The 16,347-nt window shown below is 40.4% G+C and overlaps 1 protein-coding gene across 1 annotated transcript in view; it reads right to left on the bottom strand.

Moving 5' to 3' along the window:
- LOC125175170 (collagen alpha-4(VI) chain-like) overlaps nucleotides 1-16,347 on the bottom strand; it is a 103,571-nt gene that overhangs the window by 58,004 nt on the left and 29,220 nt on the right. Inside the window, exons 12-17 of the mRNA XM_047875508.1 lie at nucleotides 10,484-10,555; nucleotides 9,394-9,420; nucleotides 6,908-6,952; nucleotides 4,896-4,949; nucleotides 1,667-1,729; nucleotides 1,281-1,346 (exon numbers count right to left, since the gene is read on the bottom strand). Coding sequence (XP_047731464.1) covers nucleotides 1,281-1,346; nucleotides 1,667-1,729; nucleotides 4,896-4,949; nucleotides 6,908-6,952; nucleotides 9,394-9,420; nucleotides 10,484-10,555 — 327 coding nt within the window. The remainder of the gene's footprint in view (nucleotides 1-1,280; nucleotides 1,347-1,666; nucleotides 1,730-4,895; nucleotides 4,950-6,907; nucleotides 6,953-9,393; nucleotides 9,421-10,483; nucleotides 10,556-16,347) is intronic.

Here is a 16,347-nt window from a genome sequence, read left to right as displayed (position 1 = left end):
TTTCCCCATGGCTGGGGTGCTGTGATGCACACAGTACTGGACAGTTTGTATAGAGGCCTGAGTTCTTTCCAGCTGTAAAACCATGAGCAAACCATGGAATCAAAGCTCAATTTATATGCCTTCCTTCCCATGACGCCCATTAACTCATGGGAAATTTGAAATGGTTTTTCTAACCTTCCCACCTTATAGATGAGGGAACTGGGACCCAGATGGGTTAAGGGTTGCTTCTCTTTGCTCAATTCTATAACTGATTGGCTATTCACAGGGCTCTCCAATCTCAATTCACCCAAGAGAACCCTCTCAATGGAGTTTGTCCAAAATAACTGTAATTCACAACAGGATGAGAAATTCTTGCAGCAAGGAGTTACAGTTTTCTCCCATGGCTACATAATAATGATCTTGTTACAAACTGGATTTTACACAGGACCTGGCCATCTACAAAATGGATGCAACCGAGTCACAATTCAGGGAAAAGAATCAACATCCTAAGGCTTTGTCAAAGGAGGCAAACTGGAGTTCAAAGGAAATAGAGGTTGCTTTACAGTTATAAACATTTTGCTGTGCAGACCTTGTTTCTGGAAATTTGGAATGACAAGATGTGAGGACTGAGGCACTGGGGGTAGTCATCTTTCAGTCATGCATTTTAATAACCAGGACATCAAAAAAAATTCTAAAGATGGCTTCCAATCAGCAGCATTTGCAAAGTGAACAAGTCTTTTTCCTTTGGTGCTACCTTCTGTCATAACACTTCCAGTTTTCAAAACCAGATAAGGAGCTTATCTCTACAACTGGCTACTACTCGATTCACATCAGTCAACAATGGCAGTGGTGGAAAGCAAGTCAACAGTGTAATGTCCTGACCGTCTTTTGAATCAAGGCATCATGATGACCTTGGAGAATTTTTAAACTGCAAAGATCTTAGGCATCACGGAGCCTGATGCTTTCACTTTCGAGGTGAAGAAACCAAGCACAAAAGACATAAAGTAACCTGTATTGCTAGTGTTGTGGGAAATGAGATTTTTTTCAAGATAAAAAGAAACCACAAGACAAGGATGCAAGAATATAAGGATATAACTGGGGATTAGCATTCGGAGCTCTTGTCTCCATGGGCAGTGGAGTCCCAGAGGTTTGCTCCCTAGTTTTCAGTGCTGATCCAACCAGAGTGCTCTAGCCTTCCTCACCAACTAGAATTTCCAACCGCCCCCCGCACCCGCCCCAGCCCCACCTCCACCCCACCCCCCCATGTACCAATATCACCAAGTCAACAGAGGTGATCTTACCTGATGTCCACGCCTTCCTTTTTCTCCCTTAGGGCCTTGGATGAAACTATCTGCTCCAGGATCCCCCTGAGAAAAGAAAAGGTTGCTTACCTCAAATGGACAGAAAAGATAGGAAAAGAAATTACAGGAAGTATGATTTTTTAAAGGCATCAAAGTGTACCTTTTTAATTGTCTGATTTTGCTTAGAAATCCCAAATACCCAATGCAATTAAAGTTGCAAACTCTTTAAGAACCCAAACGTTCTATAAGATGGATCTCCTCACAAATCTCTTATTTGTTGCAATGCTAAGACAGGCTGAACAGATGCCTCATTAATGAATAATTAATTTCTCTCTGACTTTGTGTCTAAGCAAACTGTTTATAAGGCCCTGGATTAAAGCACTCACAGGATCTCCCCTTAACCCAGGCTCTCCACGCTTTCCAGGTGGTCCAGGTGGTCCCGTCAAGCCCTGAAATCACAGGGGGAAAAATGTGTCACATTAAAAGATCATCTATTGCCCAAAGGAAAGAGAACATTAAGAGGCAAAATGAGAATCACATTAAAAGAGCAATTTAGTACTTGAACTTTAAAGCATTTGCTGCCCAAGAGGTGAGGAGGAGATGAAGAAAAGAACATACTTTTACTGGAAATCTCTGATATATGTGGCCCTAAGTATGCATGACCTCACCGTAGGTATGTGAACCCTTACAACTCAGGAATTACATACTGCATGCAAGGAACCTAAGGCTCAGCAAAGTTGGACCCAGTTGTCCCTACCACCAAATTCCTAATCTTTCCACATCTCCCTGATACTCTTACACAGAAACACACATGAGAAGAAGAAGGTGGTCTCTACCACAAATGTGGGCAGCACTGGCACAGCAAGATCTCATGAAAAAGAGGCAAATGAGAGAAAAATGCTTCTGGAGCTCCTACTCTAGAAGGGGAACCAGTGAAGTGAAGCAATTTGCCATAAGACTATGACATGATAAACAAATGGTTGCCTCTCTTAAAAATCTGTGGTTACTGGTACTCTCTCTGTGTAGTAGTTCCTACAGAGCCACGGCGTCAGGGAGAGCCCCCACCCCAGGAACCTTCCTCAAATGGGGTTATGTGCCTGGTTCTAGAGGGTATATGCCACACTCTGAGGACAGTGGAGTGGGACCCATCTCTGAGATATGGTTCTCAGACACACAGGAAATGGAATGTTCTCTAGGCTCTAAAAACAGCCACCTCATAATGTTACTCCTCCTTACCTCTTTCCTGGCCTCATATAATGGTAAAAGGGAGTTAGTTAATTCTAAATTCCAACCCTACTGTCCAATTTACTAGCTAGGTGAATTTTTTTGACTTCTCTAAGATGCAATGTTCTCATTTGTGAAATAGATATACCCATTTTATCAAGCTGTTATAGAGATTAAATGGAATAATAAATTAAAATGCTGAATACAGAGGCTGGCATTTGGTTCTTATCATGATGTGCCCAACTTCCAGTCCTTCCTTTTTCTGACCCAGAAAATCCCAAATTCCTCACCATGGCACTACATTGACTCCAACTTGCCCTTCCAGACTTTCTTCCCACTCTTTTTTTTTTTAAGTTTATTTATTTTTGACAGAGAGAGAAATAGCATGCATGAGCTAGGGAGGGGCAGAGAGAGAGGGATACACAGAATACAAAGTAGGCTCCAGGCTCTGAGCTGTCAGCACAGAGCCTGATGTGGGGCTAGAACCCACGAGCCATGAGATCATGACCTGGGTCAAAGTCGGATGCTTAACGACTGAGCCACCCAGGCGCCCCTCTTCCCACTCTTTATACCTTTTATCTCACCCTCCACTCCTGTGGACTTGGAATCATTGTTTGTCCGAACTCACACTGAGCTCCGCTAACTCTAAGCCTTTCCTTTTTCTTTGCCTGGAATTGCGTGTCTTAACAGGGCTGTGTGTCTCCCTCACAGAGGTCTATGAAAAATGCCTTGATTTCCTGTACTCCCTGGAATGTCAGGGTCCTCTCCTGCCTTGGGCACCATGATCAATTACCACAGGACCTTAGTATGGAAGACTGACCTCTTGCCCCTTTCCCTCCTCCTTTACCATCTGGTTGTTACTCATCTTTCAAATTTCATGCCATCCTCACTCCCTTGATGAAGCCTTCCTGAATACACACAGTCTGGATCAGATCCCCGTCATTTATCTGTCCTTCATATCCTTATCTCAGCCATAACCTTACAGCTACTTTGTGATTATTTCATTAATATCTTTCAGTCCAGTTTTGAGGTACAGAACCCATGCCTGTCTTGTTCCCCATTCTAAAATCATACCTGGATTACAATAGATAGATACTCAGCAAATTTTTATTATTGTTCAGATGAAGAAATGCCGCTCTAGTTTAGATTCTTCTCCAAGTCACTATACTCCCACTGATTCTTTATTTACACCATTCTTACAACCTTTATCTTATCCTATCTTGGATTATAGTTCTTCCTGTACAAATCTTATCTCCTATACTGTGAATAAGCTCTTTGTTGGTCACAACCATGACTTATTTATCTTTGAACCCTTCTTTGTATCTAGCAAAACACTCTACAGGTAGGAAGACTTTGACAGGTGTTTGTAGAATTTAACTAAATTCAATGGAAGCTGAAGGCTCTCCAGTCTTGAAAGAAATGTGGTGTCCCCCACCTTCTCTAAAATCGAATCCACAAATTGCACATTATCGATTAAACCTCCCTCAATAAAGAAACATTTCTTGTGACTCCCTGCTTTACTTATTGGGAAATCAATCCACACCTTGGGGTAAAAGTATTACTCTAATTGCATGAGTCCCCAAAATAAAAAAAAAGAACAAAAGTAAATAAAATTTACCTCCCCCCCCCTTATCTAATCCAATCAATCGACAGAAGCTGACTATAACAGTTCTGAGATGGATCCTTCAGACTGGATTTCATAATCTCTTAGTAATGTCTGCAGTGGGCATAGGGATCTGCTTTCCCTTGCATAGAAACATAATTACCAGCATGAGGCAGTGAATAGTCCCTGTCAAGCAGATAGTGCAAATAATGTACATGAGAAGGATGTAGAGAAGGGAGAGAGCAAGCACTACAGGCTGACATGGTCAAGGAGGGTGTCCTGAGGAGGAAAGAGAGGAGGTGGAAATTGGAGAAAAACTGATATTCAAATAAGCCCTGAAGACGGAGGCAGGGAAAAACCACTCCAGGATGGGGTGCCTGGGACGAGCTAAGACACAGGGGTGGGCATGCACAAGAAATCTTCAGGGTACAATGAGTAGTACAATCTGATTGGGAAGGACCCTTCTGGACTGAGAGTAATGAAGGTCGTGGCTGAGAGGCCTGGGGTGTGGGACTGGATCACTGGTGACAGGGAGTTTTGCAAAGCCCATGAGGTAGGACGCAGTGATTACTGTTCCAAAGGCTAAGTAACTGGATTTTTATCACTCATTTCACTAGCAGCACAGGAGGGTCTCAACTAAAGACTCCAAAAAGATAATATTTATTGCCCTTTAACTCCCGATCTAGAACTTAAACCATTAGAGGATTCTTTCCCAGAACTTAAACATAAACTATCAAGGTCAGTTTATGCAACAGAAATATGAGAGAAGAATAATTCTCACACTTTACCCGATTTCCTCTATTTCCCTTTTCTCCAGATGACCCCGGGGCTCCACGATTACCCTAGAAAAAGAAATATACAAAGAAGCTTTGTATATCAGGTCACAGTGGGAACTTTTTCCATGTAGTTTCACATTCTAGCCAAGAGCAGAAAGGTTACCATTCTCCTTGTATGTGACAGACTAGATGCCCTTTGAAAATCATATAAAATTCCATATAGCAAAGTTTAAAATATTTTATATACATTAATGAGCTGATAAAGAACAAGAGAAAGTCTTAGAGTTCAGAGTAAAGGGAAAGTAGAAATCCAGAGAAGTAATAGCCATTGGCCATCCTGAGGAGCTCTAGTCACTCTGTGAGTTGAGGAAAAACCAAAATCTCATCATTTACTTTAAAGTGATCTCAGGAGGAAGTGCCCAAGTACGTGGCAGAAGCAAATAACCTCAATTCAGGCCTTAAAGACTTCTCACAGCTGAAGTTCAATCAAAAATGAGTTTAAATCAAAAGTCATCATACACGTGAGGGAGACACCATGGCGGCGACGCCAGTAGAAACCACAGGCAACAAAATCAGACTTGCAATGACTATAGCTGTTGGAATTATCATACGCAGAATATAAAATAAGTATTTTTAATACATTTAAATAGGTAAAAAAAAGAATGAGTAAAATAACAAGCAACTGTTAAAAGAGAGAGAGAGAGAGAGAGAGAGAGAGAGAGAGAGACACCAAGCAGAACTGAGAAAGATAGAACTTCTTGAAGTGAAAATCAGAATAAATGAAATTAAAAATCCAATGGACAGGTTAAATGGTATATTAGACACAAGTGACATAAGGATTAATGAACTTGAAACTGAAGAAAGTGTTCAGAATGCAGCACAGGAAGACAAACAACACATGAAAGGGACATTAAGAGACATCAGGACAAATTTCTTCCAAAAACAGGTAATAGAGAAAATGGGAAGGATAAAAAGTTCAAAGTAAGAATTTGCTAAGGAGTTTCCAAAAACGATAGAAGGCACAAATGTTCAGATTAAAAAACCTAACAAGTCCCAAGCAGTATAAATAAAAAGAAAGCCACACCTGGACACATCATATTGAAACTACAGAACACTAGAAAGAAGGGGGAAATTTTTTTTTAATTCACATCCAAGCTACTTAACATATAGTATAATAATGATTTCAGGAATAGAATTTAGTGATTCAAAACTTGCATATGACATCCAGTGCTCATCCCAACAAGCGTCAGTGGCCCAATGGCCCCTTGCCCGTTTAGCCCATCCCCCCTCCCAACACCCCTCCAGCAACCCTCAGTTTGTTCTCTGTATTTAAGAGTCTCTTATACTCTGTCTCCCTTTCTGTTTTTATCTTATTTTTGCTTCCCCTAGAAGGGGAAATTTTTAAAGCAATATAATATTTTTTGTTAAGACTGCTGACAAAGGAACAATAATTAGTTTGACAAATAACTTCTTAACAGCAATAATGAAAGACAGAAGACAACAGAAGCCAGAAGACTATGAAATGACATTTTCTAAGTGCCAAAAGAAAGTCATTATTTCCCCAAGAACTATCTTACAAGAAAAATTGTAAAATAAAGAGATTTTTAGAGAAACAAAAACCAAAGTTTATAAACTTCATCAAAGGAAATTCCAAAAGTGGTACCTTAGGCAAAAGACACAGGATCTTTCGTGTTCTTTTGAAGGCATCAGTGAAAGTAACAAATAAGGGTAAAGCTAGATGAGCAATGACTAAATAAAATAATAACAACAACTAATTGATAGACTTGAACAAAACTGAATGGAAACAAAATACTGAACAATAATATGTATTACAGAAGGCAGTTGATTAGAGCTAAGTTTCTAAGGTCCTTATATTCTGAGGATAAGGAAAAATAATAGATTGACTTAAGACTTTGTTGAGTATGCATGCTAACGTTTCTAGGCTATATCGGGGAAAATATAAATAGAGAGTATAAATGCCAAACTAGTAGAGGGAGAAACAGAGAATGAGAAACTTTCTATACCTGTTCCCCATCCAAGCCATCAGCGCCTTGGTCACCAGGATCTCCCTGTGGAGCAAAGGAAGATAAACTATTGAAGAAAAGAGGACCAGGGGTACATGACTACTGCTTTGATGTTGATATCCTTGCTAATATTTTTTTTTAGTCGGTAGAAGAGTCTAGACCTTCCGAAATGACATTTATATGCTGCATTCACATACTAAAAAACAATGATTATACACTGTTTTCCCTGACAGTTTTAAGTGCTAAAGGGGGGAAAAAAAGATTTAAAAAAAAAGAAACTCAAAATTCAAATGGGTATAAAGACTTCTTTTTTCCACTTTTGCACTGGGAACAAGTAGTCACTCTTTCAAAAGACTGGATAAAACATTTCCCACTGGTTGTCTACATGTTAAAGATGGTCCGGGGCGCCTGGGTAGCTCAGTCATTAAGCATTTGACTTCGGCTCAGGTCATGATCTCACAGTTTGTGAGTTCAAGCCCCACGTTGGGCTGTGTGCTGACATCCCAGAGCCTGGGGGCTGCTTCGGATTCTGGGTCTCCCTGTCTCTCTGCCCCTTCCCCCTTGTGCTCTGTCTCCCTCCCTCACTCAAAAATAAACATTTAAAAAATTTTAAAGATGGTCCTTTTGTCATTGACTTTTTTTATTTTAAAAAGACAGACAAATATGCCTGAATTAATTCACATAATGGAAACTTAGAAGAGCCCAGATTAAGGAGGAATTAAATGGGAGTGCATCCACGTGTATGCATTTGGGGAAACTTACAATAAGAAAAGTCCTTAAGAACTGAAAAATTGATGCTAACTGGATAAGACTAAACACTGGCCGTGGTGTGGTGACATCTCTTCAAATAAACCATCACTTCCATCTCGTGGGCCCTTCGCTTTACTGACTGTCTCAGAATGACAGTTAACGTATTTATTACAAAGCATTTTTTGGAAAAAAAAAAAAAGTCCAGAGTTTTGCCAGCCAAATAAAATGCATATTATGCATGTGGAATAGTTGATTCATTCCTACCATCCGCATGAGGAAATCAAGTTTCAGGCACTTTGTTTTTAATATGAAAATTATTGTCAAATTGGTTTCCATACAACACCCAGTGCTCATCCCAACAGGTACCCTCCTCAATACCCATCACCCACCCTCCCCGCCCTCCCACCCCCCATCAGCCCTCAGTTTGTTCTCAGTTTTTAAGAGTCTTATGTTTTGGCTCCCTTTCTCTCTTTTTTTTTTTTTCCTTCCCCTCCCCCATGGTCTTCTGTTAAGTTTCTCAGGATCCACATAAGAGTGAAAACATATGGTATCCGTCTTTCTCTGTATGACTTACTTCACTTAGCATAACACTCTCCAGTTCCATCCACGTTGCTACAAAAGGCCATATTTCATTCTTTCTCATTGCCACATAGTACTCCATTGTGTATATAAACCACAATTTCTTTATCCATTCATTGGTTGATGGACATTTAGGCTCTTTCCATAATTTGGCTATTGTTGAGAGTGCTGCTATAAACATTGGGGTACAAGTGCCCCTATGCATCAGCACTCCTGTATCCCTTGGGTAAATTCCTGGCAGTGCTATTGCTGGGTCATAGGGTAGATCTATTTTTAATTTTTTGAGGAACCTCCACACCGTTTTCCAGAGCGGCTGCACCAGTTTGCATTCCCACCAACAGTGCAAGAGGGTTCCCGTTTCTCCACATCCTCTCCAGCATCTATAGTCTCCTGATTTGTTCATTTTGGCCACTCTGACTGGCGTGAGGTGATATCTGAGTGTGGTTTTGATTTGTATTTCCCTGATGAGGAGCAACGTTGAGCATCTTTTCATGTCAGGCACTTTTTTTAAACCAAAAGACAGCTGAGTTAGTGCATGAAAATAAGCACACCAAACTCCCATACTAAAATTATGCAATGTATCTGCCACAAGCCACATGGGTGAATCTGTGGTACTAGGAGCAAAGTTCTGTCAGCCCTTGTCTGTCTTGTCCATCACTCTGTAACCACTCTCAAGGATAATGTGGGGAACAGAATGGGTACCTACACAAATATTTCTTGAGTGCACGAATGAGCAAATGGATACTTTGCTTCTGAATCTGAATGTAAAGTCATTCCCTTATTGTGCAGCTCCTTTCCTACCAACCCTGTCCTGGCGTCCATCTCCCATTTGATACTCAGCTTGACCAGACTCTTCCCTGCCACACCTTGAATTCAGGACCAACTCTCCCAGAGCATATGATGAATATGGTGGCTCAATTGTTATAGAGTTAGCAGGGCAGGAAAATTATATATGTCCCTGCCTTAAATATGAAATACATACCTGACCAATAGCCATTTATTGGCATAGCAGTTTGGCTGTTAATATCATCTGACATATCCCCTTGTCAGAAAGTTTGGAGGCTCACTTCACTCAAGCAAAGGAAAAGCAAGTGACCTGTTACTGTTTCCCACAGAAATTGCTCTCCCGTTTAAGAAGGGTAAGGAAGGTCACCTACCTTCTCTCCTGAAAATCCTCTTGCTCCCTAAAGTTAGGGGGAAAAAAATGAAAAGAATTGAGTTCGAATAAGATTTTTCTCTCTTAGGACACCATATATTCCCCAAATCCAAGAAAAGGCAATTAATTAGTAGATCAAAATGGAGATTTCGTCTCCAGCAACTACAATGCACATCATAGCACCTTGATTACTACTGCTCCCCTTTGAGTGTGACTTTGATAAAAATCACATTGGTAACTCCTCACATAGCAGGGGTGAGCAGGAAATGACAGTGACCTGCCGCTTATTAATAGAAGAATCGTATTTTTCAAACAAAAGTGAGAGTACACCGGCTAACAAGCGTGAGAAGGCTTCCAGAAACAACCGCACAAATGAACTGAAAGAGTAACTTGTTAAAAGTGTACAGAATACGGTAACTTTGGTCAGAAAAATTCTCCATAGGACTCTGAGTTGTAGAGAAAATTTTCTGGCCTTCTTCAAGGAGATTCTCTAATCCTGGAAGGTGAAGAGACACTGACGACACCACTGAAAAGGGAGCCCCACCCATTATTGCTTTAGGCTTTAAAATGTCAGTATTCTCAAACCCCCTTCCAACCACCAGCACTATGTCTTTTCCTGAGGGCTTTTTTCTGGCACTGGAGCCTGTCCACACAAAAGACAAGCCAGAATTACTGGGGAATTAATATCCACTGGGACCAGCTTGCAACTAATGCCTGATAGGATTTGGTGCATATATATCCCAGCTCTCTCACCGCTTGGATGGGGTAACATTGAGGTGCAAGTTCAACACTGGCTCACACAGTTCCTTAGCAGGATGAGGCTCTATCTACCCACAGCGGTGATCTAATTGCAACCATACCCTTCTTAGGCCACCTCCTTTCCCTAAATTCTCTCCTGTCTCGATAGTATTTGCTGAGATCCCCTCCCTATGCACTATTTGCACTTGACTCCTTTTCTCAGGCTCTACTTCTGGGAAACCCTACACTGGGAAGGAGCTAAAATGCTATGTTGAAGAATTAAGATTTTCCTCAAACTCAAGGGATAAAGCCGGGATACGGAAAGAATTCCACAGCTTTAGGTCCACACTCACCTTAGGTCCTCTCATACCCGGGCATCCTTCCTCACCTTGGGGTCCAGGAAGACCTTGGGGGCCTCTTTCTCCCTGTGGAATAAAAATACACACAGAAAGAGTCAAGCAACTATCTCTGTCATCACCCAACCGATTCGAATCAGCAATAGTGACCGTCAGAATGACTAAAATATGGTGCTGCCCTTCCAATTACTTCTACATCCTCAAAGACCTGATCAGATCACCTGCAAGGTAATCAGAATGTTTATCTGTCAACTGCCCATATTGACAACCCCAAATCATACAAATCCGCCTTATCTATATTTTTGACCAATTCATTCAAGCCACTTCGGAATTCAAACAAAACAGAAGGTGTGTCTGAACACTGCCTTCAGGCAGCTAAAATTGGATAAAGGTTTCCTTGTGAGCTCACAAAGAATAAACCACTATTTAACTCTTTCTCTTCTAGGTGAAATCCTGCCCATTCCTAAGGTATAGACCATACGTCACGTCCTCTTCTGAGACGATTTTTCTGTTACACTGTGTGTTATTACCTGTTTCTGTGTTTCCTGCTATATGGAGAGCTTCTAAGGAGACAAGGACTCACTTATTTATCTCTGGGTTTCCAGCCCTCAGGACGTCCATTCCGAATTTGAAGAATGACTGCCTAAATTATATTAGTGAACATAATCTTTTGATCTAGGTATTGGATAGGGAAGAGAATGATAAATAGCATGCCTTTTTGCCAAATTAATTAATTATAAATTAGAAAGTACTGTATGGCCTGTGAGTTTTCATCAAAAGAGTCTATAAATATAATCTCACTTTGATTTAAAAATGTTAGATAACTTCACCACATAAGCTGCCCAGGACAGTAAAAGAGAATATGGTAAAGTGAGAAACACTTTGGATCAAAAGTGAAAAGGTCCCAGGTTCAAGTCCTAGTTCTGCTTCTAATTTGCTTTGTGAGCTTGGATGAGCACATGACTCTATGAATTACAATTTTCTCCATTTACAAAATATGGATCTGGGTCATACTGATTCTGCCCATTCACAGGATTGTTGTATTGCATGCATGAGATACTGTATTGAAAGTACGTCACAAGTCATATAGATTAGACACATGAGGTGTTTTATAATTAGATAGCAAGAGATGATGAGAAAAGCAGAGGTCTTGGCATCAGACAGACATGGATTTGGGCACATCGGCAACCATCTCTGTCTGACCTTAAAAGTCACACTCTCTGAGTTTTGAACTCTACATCCATAAAATAAAGGTATTAGCACTTATCTGGAGGGGGTTGTGAGAAAGACTAAATGTCATAATGTGTATAAAATGCCGAATGCAAAACCTAACGCACAGTAGATGCCAAGTCAATGTCTATTCTCCCCCTTTTTCCTAGCTATCCACATTTTTAGGTTCAATGTATGGTGTTTACGTTTCATCTGGACAATCTAATTTTAACATATCCACTTACAATATTGCACTATATAGTGTTATCAGTCATGAATAATCGGTTGTTGCCTTTATCAGAAAATAGTTACCTACAAAACAAATGTCCCTAACAAAGCAGGGACACAAAGGGAAAATTCTTAAAATTTATTCTTAACAAAACAAAATAAAACAAAACACGCTAAGGATAGCTATCATCAAAAACAAAAACAAAACAAAACACAAGTGTGGGAGAGGATGTGAAGAAACTGGAACCCTTATGCACCGTTAGTGGGGCTATAAGAGTGCAGCTGCCATGGAAAACATACGGTAGTCTCTCAAAAAAGCGAAAAACAGAATTACCGTATGATCTCCCAATTCCACTCCTGGGTATATACCCCCAAAGAATTGGAAACTGTGTCTCAAAGAGATATTTGCACACCCATATTCATAGCAGCATTATTCACGACAGCCGTAAGGCGAAAGCAACCCAAGTGTCCATTAACAGATAAACAGAAAAACAAAACGTAGCATATCCATGCAATGGGATAGTACTCAGCCTTAGAAAGGAAGGAGATTCTGACAGGCTGCAACACGAATGAATCTTAAGGATATCATGCCAAACGAAATGAGCTAAAAATACAAATACTGTTTGCTCCCACTTTATAAGGACCTAGCGGGGCCAAATTCATACAGACAGAAAGTAGAATGGTGTTTGTCAGAGGCTAGCGGGGAGGGGCTCACGGGGACAGAGTTTCAGTTTTGCAAGATGAAAAGAGTTCTGGGGATGCACGGTGGTGATGGTTTGCACAACAGCATGAATGGACTTAATACCACCGACCTGTACACTTGAAAATGGTTAAGATGACAAGTGTTATGTATATTTTGCCACAACTAAACACTTACAAGGAAATTGTGAAGAAAAAGCAAAAAGCTGACTCTTATGACTTCTACTCACAGTTCCTAAAGTTTCAGTTGCCGTGCATACATGATCAGGTATGTGTTTGCCCAAAATTATTCCTCAGAGAAAGAGTATTCTTCAACTTGAATTTTCACAAAGTCTTCACAAAGATTCTCATATTTCAAAGTACTTTCTCCATTGCTTCACTTTGAACAGCATAGTAGTGACACCCAGTCAGTGTTAAGATATTTCTAGGATCCCTATGGATGTCACCTACCAGATCAGTTAAAAAAGAAAAACAAGGGAAGTAAAGAAATCTAACAGAGATTACTTATTCATCATATTTGAAAGTGAGACCTCGCAATTTCGGACGTTAGATGCCACGCAAACGAGATTTTTAAAAATCACTTTTCTAAGCAATAGAATTCATGATTACACTGTGGAGACCATAAAGATATTCCCACAAGAAAAATGAGGCACTGGGCTTTTGAAGCTAAAACTGAAATTTGCAATGACAGCCTTTATAAACAGGCTTAAAAAGTGGTTTATCTTAAATAACTTAGATAGAAGTGAACACAACAGACTCTAGAAAACCAGATAAGACAGTCATAAAAGAGACTCTAGGAGTGCTGCAAAAACTGATATAGAAACTCCGTGGGAAGAATTTTTCATGATCTGAGAAAATATGAGAAAGAGAAAAAGCAGAATTTCTTACATCATTTTACATAATGAAAGACTTTAAAGTATTTGTATAGCTAAATAAGTTAAATGTTTTAAGTAGACACTTGCCACCTATGTTCCTCAAAGTTCATATATTCTAATTGAGCAAAAGCATATTTTCAGATGTTCTCATGAGAAAACAGGAATTGCCTTATAATGAGCACATATGTCTAATGGTTTCGAAGATAAAATTTGGGCTTACTATGTTTTTCATTCAGATACGAAGCTCTATCTGCTTAAAAATCGATCCCTCGGGGCGCCTGGGTGGCGCAGTCGGTTAAGCGTCCGACTTCAGCCAGGTCACGATCTCGCGGTCCGTGAGTTCGAGCCCCGCGTCAGGCTCTGGGCTGATGGCTCGGAGCCTGGAGCCTGTTTCCGATTCTGTGTCTCCCTCTCTCTCTGCCCCTCCCCCGTTCATGCTCTGTCTCTCTCTGTCCCAAAAATAAAAAAAAAATTAAAAAAAAGAAAAAAAAATCGATCCCTCATTTGTTCACAGTAGTTGTTTAAAGCTATCAACTATAGCCATGATTTCGTGGAAAGAATAATATCATCAAAAGCTGTGCTGAAAGCTGTTCAAATGCTAGGCTGGCTCAAGTTATTTTAAGAGAAATGAGAATAACAGTAATATCTTATAGATGAAATGAGGAAATGTATATAAAATGTTTAGCCACGCATCTGGCACATATGAAGTTCTCAACGAATGTTAGCTGGTTTTGTTGCTGCTGAAGTTACATAGCTGTTCTTGGGGACCCTAGATAATCTGACTAATTCGATATGTAAGGCTTTGATATGTAACCAATGCATATTTAAACCACCACCTCATACTAGGTACATTTTGAAAATATATAGAATTTACGTATGAGTCTGGCAGATGGTATTTTCCAAAGATGACCACAACAAAATCTCAGGGCTCTTCTGGATATGACCTTGCCACTCCCCCATCAAGAGAAAAGATCTATCTAATCCCCACCCCCCACCCCCATCCCTCTTGAATCTGGTCTGGGGTAAGGGACTTGCTTGTACCTAATAGAATGAGGCAGAAAAGTTACCACTTGACTTCTGAGGCTCCCTCAGAAGGCTTGAGCTTCAGCCTTGATCTCCTGGAATGCTCCCTCTCAGGATGGAACCTCCTTGGTGGGGGCTCCCTCTTAGAACCAACCACCATACCTGTCCTTGGACCACCATGGTCCATCCTTCTGCCATCCCAGCCAAGCTCCAGAGCACTGGAGGGGAAGTCATCTCTGCAGGGGTCATCCAGCTGCCCAGTCAGCCCAGCTGAGACCTCAGGCACCTAGCAGAGAGCCATCCGCTCTTTCCTTTTCAGCCTCCCCACCCACAGAGTCCGTGGATGTAACAAAATGATTGTTGTTTTACACCACTGGGTTTTTTTTTTGAGGGGGGGTGTTGGGGAAAGAGGAGTAATAGATAAGTGGAACAACGAATTAACTATTTGTCATTATATACTTGCAATTTGAATCTACAAATTATAGCCCCATTTTGGAACCTGCCATCTGCAAAGAGCCGTCTTGGCCATTGAGCAGACCAGTGTGACCTGCTTTGGGGGGAAACAATATTAAAAGCCATTCAGAGGACAACATATTCTGTCACCTTCTCTCGTGAGAAATGCAGTAAAAAGAAAATGGCACCTACTAGAGCCATATATACCACACATGGCTACTGAGCACTTGCAATGTGTCTAGTCCAAACTGAGATGGGCTGTAGGTATAAGATACACACAGGATTTCAAAGACAGTATATTTTAAGAAGTAAGATCTCATTGGGGCGCCTGGGTGGCTCAGTCGGTTAGACATCTGACTTCGGCTCAGGTCATGATCTCATGGTTCATGGGTTCAAGGCCCGCATCAAGCTCTGTGCTGACAGCTCAGATCCGGGAGCCCGCTTCAGATTCTGTGTCTCCCTCTCTCTCTGGCTCTCCCCCATTCATGCTCTGTCCCTCTGTCTCTCAAAAATAAACAAACATTAAAAAGTAAATCTCATCAATTTTTATATTAATTACCTATTGAAATAATTATATTTTGGATAGACTGGATTAAATAAAATATATTATTAAAATTAACTTGTTATTTATTTTTATTGTCTTTAAAATAACTACTATGAAATTTTAAATGTATAAAATTATATATATCGCTCACACTATATTCTTAGCTCTGTACTAGAGTCTTTATAAACCATCTTCGTTTTAGGATGTTAACAGAGCAGAGAAGGGGGACAAAATTGCCTCTTACTCTACACAGACAAGGGCTTGTTTATATCTTATTTGTCTGAAATTGGTGTCAATGACACTAATCAGTTGGTCAGGCCCTAAAGTATTGTCTTAAATTTAGCCAGACTCATTGAACCACAGGCCAAGCAGAAAAAATAAAATAACATTTGGGGTGCCTGGATGGTTCAGTCGATTGAGCACTGGACTCCCGATTTCGAGTCAGGTTATGATCCCAAGGTAGTGGGATCGAGCCCTACATTGAGCTCCATGCTGAGCCTGCTTAAGATTCTCTCACTCTGCCCTTCTCCCTTGCTCACACTCTTTCTCTCTCTTTCTCTCTCTCTCTCTCAGATACATACATACACATATATTTTTCAAAACTAACACTTAAAGAACGTTTAAAACATCATAAAAATGGGGAAAAAAAATATTTTCACCATACCTGAACAAAATTGCAAAAATCCACAGCCCACATTTCTGAATGTATTTCTAACATCTAAGACTAATTACTGAGGCAAATTAAAGAGAGAAAAGTCGAGCAGTTCTCCAACAAATATAATCAAAGAAATGAATCAGCTTATATAGGTCTCAGCAGCTGCATTTCTTTT

Source organism: Prionailurus viverrinus, chromosome C2 (assembly GCF_022837055.1).
Source record: "Prionailurus viverrinus isolate Anna chromosome C2, UM_Priviv_1.0, whole genome shotgun sequence".
NCBI classification, from domain to species: domain Eukaryota; kingdom Metazoa; phylum Chordata; class Mammalia; order Carnivora; family Felidae; genus Prionailurus; species Prionailurus viverrinus.
This window is presented reverse-complemented; position numbering and strand designations above follow the sequence as displayed.